We start from the raw sequence: 10,113 nt of genomic DNA, 5'->3' as shown, positions 1-10,113 counted from the left end.
CTTTGCTAAAACTCAAGAAATAGGCATAAAAGTTATTAGCTCCTAGCGCCGAACAATTTTTTTCCAAACTTTTTCTTAAAAACTAAATATTAGAAACTCTCAATCGGTTTTTTGCAATAGAACCCAAAAAAACACTCTAAGGTCCCGTTTGATAGTTTCTGTCTGGGAAAGTGCTGTCTGGGAAAGTTTTCTGACTGGGAAAGAAGTCATGCTGTTTGATTATACATCTGATTGATTGTGCTGAATGATGAAAAAAAAAATAATAATTCAATAAAACATAAATTTAAAAAAAAGTTATTTAAAAAAAATTAATAATCCAAGAAAGAAAGAAAGAGGTCGGGTTTGGTGCATAATTGTCTTTCCAGCCCATTCAGCCAGAAAGATATGATTTTGGAGTTTTCTGGGAAAGACATATCTTACCGGGAAAGACCATTTTTTTGTGCAAATCAAACAGTCTTTCCGGTCCATTCAGCCAGAAAGATCTGTTTGGACCTGAAAAGATACGTATCAAACGGGGCCTAAGCAAAATAGTTATTGAGCTTAGCCCACCCACTAATTAGTAATTAGTCCTTATATAGGTCAGGTCGTAAAGACTAAACAAGGGGCATTCTTCGCTAAAATATATGTTCACGCCATTTTATATTGTTAATATTTAATTATTTATGCAAAAACTTGTGATTATACTTTATAGCTGTAGAATTAATTCACAAAACCGTAGTTAATATTTATGGTTATTGACCTAGGAGGTAATAAGGTTTCCATGTTCTCCACATTAGGTCCCTAAGGTTTTTTTTGTGCATATTACACCTAGGTTGTTATAAACGTTTACATATCGTCCCTTTTACCGATTTCTTCCAATTTTCAACAGAAATCCAGTTTTCCTCTTTATCAATTGCATCCAAACCTTGAGTTAGGGTTCTAGTAAGCTTTAATTTTGTCAAAACACTCAACATGCGGGGTAATAATGTCGATTTTGAGCTGGAAAAACTTCGAGTTGAACTCCGACACGTTCGCGGGATGTATGCAATTGCACAAAATGAGTCATTTGATGCTTCCCGAAAGGTAATCTCCGTTTCCCCCTTCAAATCTTAATTTTTTAAAAAAAAATCTCATCAATTTTGATACCCGTCTGACTATTTTCTATCAGCTGAAAGATCCTAAAGAACGACAGGTAGAGGAATCGATTAAGCTCAAGGAGTTGAAAGCTAAAGAAGAGGAAGCAAAAGCGTTAGTTGAACAAGAGAAGCAAGAGCACGAAACAACTAAAAGACAAGTGGAGTATGTAAAAGAATGTCTAAGAAGAGAAGCCGCAGTGAGGAAAGATGCAGAAGGGAAGGCTTTACGGGAACATCGAGAGAAAGAAAAGCTTCTAGATGCCATAACCGGGAGTTCTCTACAATACCAGAAGTTTACGTGGAAAGAAATTGTGGATGCTTGTTCTTCATTTTCTAAAGATCTTAAGATAGGAACAGGAGGGAACGGAATTGTGTATAAATCGAGCTTTCATCATACAGTTGTTGCTGTGAAAGTTCTTCATTCTCAGGAAGCTCTCAGAACCAAACAATTTCAGCAGGAGATATGGAATATGAATCCATGCAACTTAACTAATAAAGATTTGTAGAAGCCCATACTGAATCTGAAACTGGAACCTAATCAATGACACTGTAGCTTGAAGTGTTGAGCAGAATACAACATACTCATTTGCTGATTCTTATCGATGCGTGTGTGGATCATGGTAGCTTAGTTTATGAATACATGGAAAACGGGATCTTAGACGAGAGATTATTTCGCAAAAAATAACACGCCTAAAATGCCACTAAAATGCCATGTAATATCCATGTAATGAACTTAATATCCACGTAATGCCCTAATTAAGTTTGTAACCGGTAAAATTGGGAGAAATTGGTAAAAGGGACATATGTAAACGTTTATAACAACCCTACTGGTGTATGTAATATGCAAAAAAAACCTTTGGGACATAATGTGTACAGCATGGAAACCTTACTCCTAGGTTATTAACCCTCAGATTTAACATAAATCAACTAATATAGATACTCTTTTTTTATTGGGCTTTTTGGTAAGCTTCTTGATGATTCAACATCAAGACCGTTTGTTTTGTAAATTTTATATTTTTAGTTTAGTCATAGACTTTTAACTATAAAACTAAAAAAATAGGGAAACTAACTAAATTTAACAAATATTTATGGAAATTTTGAAAGGAATAATTGTTATTTTTTTTTGTTGCCAAACAACCACCTACTCTAAAATTGGGCGTTCGAGAGTATATAAAAACGGGTCAAACCCATTAGTAAAGTATGATCCTTTATATATATATATATATATATATATATATATATATATATATATATATATATATATATATATATATATATATATATATATATATATAAAGGATCATACTTTACTAATGGGTTTGACCCGTTTTTATATACTCTCGAACGCCCAATTTTAGAGTAGGTGGTTGTTTGGCAACAAAAAAAAATAACAATTATTCCTTTCAAAATTTCCATATATATATATATATATATATATATATATATATATATATATATATATATATACTAGGGTTGTGTAAGGGCCATGCTAATCATGCCCCACGAAGGTTTATTTGGGAAATGCTTTTGTCCGAATCTTCGAGGAAATGCGAAAATGTTGCCATTATGGGTAAGCAATTCAAAGTACGATGTTATTATTGGTAAAGAAGCAAATATGTTGCCATCATTGGTAAGGAAATCAAAGAAATGAAGTGAAATAAAGTAGAATGCATTGTCTATATTGGTAAAAGAATAAAGACTAATGGCCTACTTTCTTTTCCACAGTATATTTACAAAATACATGTTCTATGGAATGTAATCTCAATTCCAATCCCACTACATTCCATCAAAATCCACAAACATGACTTTGTCTACATTACTTGCAATAAACAGGAATCTAAATTTGCAACAGAGGAGTCTGAGGCAGCCATAGATAGTGTCATACTGTAAGATTTTTTAGCATTATCTCTTCCAGAATTGTCAATAAATCTACACCTGTACTCACATTCACAATAAAAAATGATCTTTAAGTGTAGATGAATCATATATGTTAGGGTAATTCTGGTCCTTATCATATTTTCGTAGGTCATTAATGGGCTATAAGTGATTAATTGTGGCGTCTTCACCGTTGATTTTTGATCCCGTACAAACAATATGGTGATTGGTGATCGTAGGTGCAAGTTTAAATATACTCAAAAAGAAATTTGATATAAGTGCCAGCATAGCCAAAATTACATGAATTAATCAAGCATGTCAACCATTTGCATTAATCATGTTTCTATGTACAAGCAGTTTTGCTTCGTATATAGTTAAATATGATTCTGACTTTAAGATTTGGAATAACAATAGTTGGCTTATATGGGTCTTTAAATCAAATGAATATGAGCTCAACACTCTCTACCAACTTAATTTTTAGTTATTTGACTAAAATAAATCAAGAAGAAACCTGGCGAAATGGATCGTGAAGGGTTGGATCGGTTGCTCCCAACGGAGAGCTTATGTTTTTCAATCTTGAGCAGAATAATTAAAGATTTGAACAATGCTATCTATGGCCTCCGTGGTCCAACCAACTCTCCGTAAAACCGCAATCCTGAAAGATTCCAACAGGAAAACCCATGTGTAAAACAATGAAAATAGACAAATATATTTGTCCTACTTCCAAAATCAAGCAGACTAAAATTATGTAAAATATGTAAGGTTCAATAATTTAATGTGAGCAAACCTTTAATCAAATGAGAAACAACAATGCAGGAGGTGAGTATAGTACAATATAGCAGCAAGGAGAGACGTACACGTTTCGGTGCGGGAAACATGCGGTTGTTCCAGCAACAGAACTCACAGATGCCTTCCTAAGAAGATATCAATAAATTATAAATTCTTTTAGATCTGATCAAAAACATTGAACTCGTTCCTGATTCTTGCTGTAATTTATTTCATTGTTGTTAACCGAAATAGATGTTCTTTATGTATTTAGTTTAAACTAATAATATTTTTGCTTGGCAATTACATACCCTGATTGGATGTTGGTGTGTTTTTAGTTTGAGTAAATATCTTTTTACTTGAAAATGCCATACCAATTCAGATTTTATCTTCTTGTAGCGTTTATTTAAAGTTTGATACCAGCTATAAATGGGTTTGTAGAGAAGAAAAGGTCTTTGCACAAGAATCTTGCTCCAAAAATGGTTAATAATTATGTATGATAAAAGATTGTGACTCTTATTATAAGTCGGACTATAAAATAAAACAATATTTGTGCATAAATTACAGTGAAATAGAGTACAAGTCCATGTACGGATATGAAAGCATACAAGGGACTTCAGCATCTTGTCTAACTCATCAAGTATAAAAGAATTTACCTGATCTGACCACTTCTCCAAATGACATGGCTTTCTTATATACCTGCAAAAAAACACTAAATGTTATTCAGAGGGGGATGAGGTTTGGTCTCTTGGAGATACTATTAGAAACAAAATTGAGTTCACTAATCCACCAGATAGTTATATTAGATACCTTAGTTCTGATTTGCACTCCTGACAAGGATCCATTTGCACCAACAATTGCTTGTTTGTTACTCTTTTTCTGGAACTTCAAACGGACGTCGAGGGCACCAACTCCACGATCTACAAACACCACAAAAAGTATATAAAAGTGAATGTGTAAGGGAGGCTAACATACCATTATTGAATAAAAAAATATTATGGATTTGATCATACTTGACACTTGACAATTAGGTTGTTCATAAAGATCATGTTGACATTTTCCATCATCTTGACTCTGTCTGCCATAAGAAAGTTAACCATCATATGGATAATTGACTGCTTTCTTTAAATGTTGATGAAGATACCATATTTTGAGCAAAGCAATCCATATGCAAAAATGTACACATAATAAAAGATTATACCTTCTTTTGTTCTTCATCAGACTCTGATGAACTACTTTTTTTTGAAGAACCCGTAAGCTTTGATCCTACTGTTAAAAATTAAGTTTCAAGAAATTTACGTTTCAAGATTAAATTTAAAATGACAAAAGCAATTAGAATTCAAAAATCAAACAATCGGTATGGAAAACCATAAGAGAGAGAGAGAGAGAGAGAGAGAGAGAGAGAGAGAGAGAGAGATATTACTAAATATCATAAAAAATACATAAAATCATGAGTTGCAATTAAGCCTTAATAAAAAATATTTTAGGAAATCGGGCCTTTGATGGAGCGATGGTGAAGAAATCCCGAGTGTATTCTTGTAGCATAAAAGAAGGTGGTTTTGAGCATCATTATCTGTTCAAACATCGAGTAATTCAGTTATTAACAAGCAACATTCAACAAAATTCCGCCATGGCACAAAATTTTTTTAACCCTAAAAAAGAATTTGAGATGTTTGTGTTCACCTAAAGCAATTACAGCCGCCAACAATTGATTCGATTGATTACCGAACGTCCACTGTTGATGTATAAAGGGAGAGAAACAGAAAAGATAGTGTTGTTAGTTTGAAGCATGAAATAGTTGATGTCAGCAAGGCTTCACGCTAATCAGATCGCCATGGACAAGAACACCAAACTATCTTCATCTGATTTCGATCTATTATAATCAAAGAAAAAACAAATGAGAAACCAAAACAAAGGCTGATGGATAGTTACCTGAGAGACAAAAGAGATGGAGAGGGATGCCGTCATGCTCTGCTCGGTCTCCTCTTTGATAGTGAACCTGAACAGACAAAGTAAAAGAAAGAAACGATGAGGAGGTCGTTTTAAGGCAAAAAAATACCCAAGGTTAGAATTGGCTCATCACCGATACAATCAACACATGTGTCTCTCCCATCATAGTCTTCAATGTTGAAGGAAGGAATGCGGTGGAGGGAAATCGACGTTAAGGTAGGTGAAAGAAACGTCTTGATCCTGTGGTGGAAGAGGAGAAAAGGGAGAAAATAGGAAGCGATGGTAGACGTTAGCTCTTCAATCGCCGTCTTTAATTTGTGAAATAGACGAAAGCGGTGGTGAGATGATAGAGATAGTGATGAAGCAGTGATGGAGGTATTGATATGCAGTTGTCTCAAAAAGCTTTATGGGGAAATGAACTGTGGATATGGAGCAGATGACAGAGACGGAGAAGAAGCCACATCTTTGGCTTTGTCGAGAACATGCATCGGCCTATATAGGCGGTGAGAGTGGAAGAACACCTTTTCACGCGCTAAAAAAATTGCCCGAACGTTTATATATATATATATATATATATATATATATATATATATATATATATATATATATATATATATATAAGACAACACCTAAAAGGTTGAGAACGCGAGAACAATTCTGGACCAATCAATATATAAGGTCATATTAGTAATTGTATATTTTAATTAAATTAAAATAAAATAAAATTCAATCAAATTCCCTTAAATTTAGGAGCAGTTACCAAAAAAGAAATAAATATTCAATTTTTTATTTTTCTTATTAATGGAATATAAAAAACATTTTTACCAAAATTTATCTTAAAACTGAAAAAAAAAATTAAGAAAATCAATTTTTTCCTTCTATTTCACGGTTTTTTTTTTCAAAAAAATGAATAGAAATCGAACCCTAAATTAATACATTTGTATTCACAAATGATTTTTTTTCAAAAAACCTGATACTTCTCCAATCACAAATGAATACACATCAATTTACAAGTAATCCAATTCCTTTTTTTAATCGACTGAAAAATAAAAAGAGTGTAAAAATTATCATTTCTTCATAAAAAGAATACCTCTAACCATAAATAAATACATTCATTAACACATGATTACACTGCTATTCACAAATGAATACACTGCTATTAACAAATGAGTTCGTTGTTATTCACAAATGAATAAATGAATATGTCACGCCCGTAGATCTGGGCTAGTCAATTTAGAGATAATACATTTAGAATAAATAATCTTAACCTAGTTGTAGAATATGTCTCAAGAGTTCCGTACATATAAAGAACGCCGAAATCCGAGTTATAACGAAGAAGTTATGGCCCGTCGAAGTTTTACGGCAGAACCGGCACGGCACCGGGAGACGTAAATAGTGAATTTTTGATAAAGGACTTTTTAGCCTTAGTGATATAAACAAAAGTTGTAGTATACGTTAAACCGAGAACATAAAAAAAAACGCCCAAATCTGACTTCGTATGATGAAGTTATGAATTTTCTAAGATTTGGCATAGCAGTGCACGGCCCGAAACTCGAATTTTAGTTCGAGCGGTTTTTGGCCTATGCGACCTAAATGAGAATTGAAGATCTCATTAATAGGAACTCAACGGTAAAAAGACAGACGAAAACAGAGTCTGTATGTAGAAGTTATAAATTTTACGCGGACATTTAACAGTATAATCTCCTCGTACTGTTAAATTTAAGATCGGTCAAGAATTAGCTGACGGAGTCAAAATGAAAGTTGTAGATCTTATTTTTACCTACGCGTGGATATAAAGAACGTCAAAAACGGAGGTCGTATGTGAAAGTTACAAATTTTAGAAGTCGGAAGTGTGCTGTGCAAAAATGGGTGATGTGGCACAATCTTGGCCATTGCTTTCTCCCCAAGTCTTGCCACTAGATGGTGACATGTGGCACCAAGTTCAGCCATTTTCACCCTATAAATAGAACCTCTCCCACCCTCATTTTCTTCACACCTTTCTCATTCTTTCTTCTTTTTACTCTCTCTCTAGAACCTCTTTCTAGCCTCGAAACCCCCCGAAAAGCCTAGGGAACCTCCCTAGCACGAGGCGGAAGCCCCGGAGTGCTCGACGGCTCCGAGAAGAAGAGCTTTTCCGCACGGGAATGCTGCTCCAAGCAAAGCACGGTTTTCTATAAAACCCGCTGTAAGTGAGCTACGCCTACGCTATTTTTAATATAGCTTTTATTTAATTATAGTAATGTTATTAAGAACTTATAATAAGTAATTGGGCTATTATTATGGGTTATATAAGTATTGTTTAACGCTTATATAATAGTAATAATAGCTAGACTATTAATTAGTCTCGGGGAATAATAGACTAAACTCTAGTGGTAATAATACTAGGTTTCGTCGAAGGAAATTATTTTTAAGAAGCGAAGCGCTGTCTGAGTTCGGAATCACCACCTTTTCAAGTGAGTGCATGGTCCCTTTCATCTTACACATAGATATGAAGTATTTTATATAAACTACGTGTTATGTGTGCATATGTTGGGTAAAACATGGGTAGATAAAATATGAGTTGGATGATGAGTTGAGAGGTGATATAGACCATGAGGTAAGGGTGAGAGTTGGACGATGTGAGAAGCCTTGTCCCTAAATGTTGGCCCCGTCATCTAGCAGAGTATGGATGACAACCACGGACTATTCTAGACAGTTCAGTGGAACACTAGCAGGCTCGCAACCTATAGGTGTTGTGAACGATGTGTTCACCGGTGTACTCTAAAAACCCATTGACATGTATTGCGAGTGGATTCTTGAAAACGATATTGTCAATAAACGAGATAACCCTAGCAGTTGTGCTCGAAGGACAATACTGGCAGCTACGCCTCATAGAGAATGTCACAATTCTGGCAGCTGCGCCTAAGTGATAGAACTAGCAGCTGTGCTTGACAGCTGTGTCATTGACAACGATGGACTTCGTACCTATTCCTTAGGATAATCCTTAGGAATGAATGAATGAGAAATAGCTAATTCTTAGGGTAGATCCTTAAGAGTAAAGAAGATAATGGGGATGGGTAATTGGGTTAACTGTTTGATGATTAAACATAATAATTATATTATTGTGGGTTGAAAACCCTATGTACTCACCAGGTTTCCCAACCTGACCCACTCAGTTTATTTATATCACAAATGTTGATATGAAGTCACATTACACTAAGAGATTAAGGATCACTAGTGATAATGAATGTAAGTTCTGTTTATGCTTATGTTTCTGTATTGACGATGACATCCCAAATGTTTTAAAATGAATAAAAATACTTTTCTTCGGAAATGCTTTGATAACGTATTTATCATGTTTTACTGGGAACAAATTCCGCAACATTTTTATTAAAAAAGGTACTCTGATTTTTATAAAGCATAAACAAAATCGGTCTTTTCTGGCCGTGAAAATGGGGATGTCACAGAATACCTCTAATCATAAATAAATATATTCATTCACACATGAATGCATTGCTATTCACAAATGAATACACTGCTATTCATAAATAAATACACATTTTAACATTAATGAATTCATCAAAATATAATATAACTTACATCTAATAAAATATAGAACACAATACAATTTTTCATTCTCCTCTAGCTCAGCTTTACCATTTGGTTTCCCATCAACTTTAGGAATAACTTTGATGTTAAGATCAACCACGGAGCTAGAAGCTTCAACAATTCGAGCATAAGACTTTTTGCTAACATCATTGACAATAGTAACCACTGGGATGATTTTGATTTGGAATCATTATCAACAATCATCGGCTCATTATCCCATTTAAGATCCAAAAAACTAACTCCCTGTTTCATTTTCAAATCAGTCCCAGTATCTGATCCCATCTTCACATCATCATTTGAATCCTCATTCATTACTTCATCATTACCACTACCAGAATGCTTCACAATCTTCATAGGAATAATAATCGTAACATGAGATGTTTCATGAACAGGGGACGTACCAGGAATTTTACCCAAAATACCCTTAGCATGGATTCCAGCATTCAAAGAAGGAGGCGACGAAGGTTGCGAACTGTCAGCCATGGATTGGGAAGAATTGAACCCTTTAACCATATCAGAAGTAGCTTGTATCAAAACGAATCCCTTTTCTTCTACCAAATCATTGATTGTATTATTATTTCCATAAATTTGAAAAGTATTCTGAATTTCAACGTTCTTACCACCATCGATAATTTTATCCATCGCTGCTAGTTCAGATTTGATAAAATTTGGATCAACATTCTCCTTGCCACATCCCGATTTGATTACATCTAACCCCATCACGCAAAACATACTTTGAACCTTCCTCTTCACCAACAAAACAGAGAATCGATTGATTAACTGAATCGTAACATATGTGTTGGTTGTTGTCATCAGAACC

General features: G+C 34.2%; 2 protein-coding genes across 11 annotated transcripts; one reads left to right on the top strand and one right to left on the bottom strand.

The window, feature by feature from the left end:
* The first annotated feature begins 861 nt into the window (after positions 1–861).
* LOC145156863 (U-box domain-containing protein 51-like) lies at positions 862–1,712 on the top strand. The gene is made up of 2 exons (XM_079076089.1): positions 862–1,062; positions 1,148–1,712. Exons 1-2 carry the CDS (start codon positions 952–954, stop codon positions 1,619–1,621), a joined length of 585 nt encoding a protein of 194 aa, XP_078932215.1. The 5' UTR covers positions 862–951; the 3' UTR covers positions 1,622–1,712.
* Positions 1,713–2,763: 1,051 nt separating this feature from the next.
* Positions 2,764–6,219, bottom strand: LOC145160487 (uncharacterized). 10 transcript variants are annotated; one of them, XR_013738122.1, is made up of 10 exons: positions 5,839–6,219; positions 5,439–5,754; positions 5,253–5,328; positions 4,957–5,024; positions 4,769–4,829; positions 4,566–4,675; positions 4,412–4,454; positions 3,848–3,900; positions 3,502–3,645; positions 2,764–3,050 (listed from the first exon to the last, which is right to left on the bottom strand). XR_013738122.1 is itself a non-coding variant. In XM_079079702.1 (10 exons), exons 4-10 carry the CDS (start codon positions 5,323–5,325, stop codon positions 3,602–3,604), a joined length of 522 nt encoding a protein of 173 aa, XP_078935828.1. In that variant the 5' UTR covers positions 5,326–5,328; positions 5,439–5,617; positions 5,688–5,754; positions 5,839–6,218; the 3' UTR covers positions 2,764–3,601. The 10 variants fall into 10 exon arrangements, 7 of the variants coding, with proteins under 7 accessions (XP_078935828.1, XP_078935827.1, XP_078935830.1 ...); XR_013738121.1 differs by having other exon boundaries at positions 3,778–3,900; positions 5,839–6,218; XM_079079702.1 differs by having other exon boundaries at positions 2,764–3,645; positions 3,778–3,900; positions 5,439–5,617; positions 5,688–5,754; positions 5,839–6,218.
* Between the last annotated feature and the right edge of the window lie 3,894 nt (positions 6,220–10,113).

The sequence above is a fragment of the Lactuca virosa genome, chromosome 2 (genome assembly GCF_052849685.1).
Source record: "Lactuca virosa cultivar CGN04683 chromosome 2, Lactuca_virosa_CGN04683_v6, whole genome shotgun sequence".
Classification (NCBI taxonomy): domain Eukaryota; kingdom Viridiplantae; phylum Streptophyta; class Magnoliopsida; order Asterales; family Asteraceae; genus Lactuca; species Lactuca virosa.
The sequence above is the reverse complement of the archived record's forward strand: the minus strand, read 5'-3'. Positions and strand labels throughout refer to the sequence as shown.

Excerpts from the sequence above, each read along its gene's own strand:
- LOC145156863 (XM_079076089.1), top strand. The coding sequence starts at position 952 with ATGCGGGGTAATAATGTCGATTTTGAGCTGGAAAAACTTCGAGTTGAA. Across the intron at positions 1,063-1,147 it reads CATTTGATGCTTCCCGAAAG|CTGAAAGATCCTAAAGAACG; the intron begins GTAATCTCCGTT and ends ATTTTCTATCAG.
- LOC145160487 (XM_079079703.1), bottom strand. The coding sequence starts at position 5,325 with ATGATGCTCAAAACCACCTTCTTTTATGCTACAAGAATACACTCGGGA. Across the intron at positions 5,025-5,252 it reads TCACCATCGCTCCATCAAAG|TAGGATCAAAGCTTACGGGT; the intron begins GCCCGATTTCCT and ends AATTTTTAACAG. Across the intron at positions 3,646-3,777 it reads TGTTTCTCATTTGATTAAAG|GATTGCGGTTTTACGGAGAG; the intron begins GTTTGCTCACAT and ends GGAATCTTTCAG.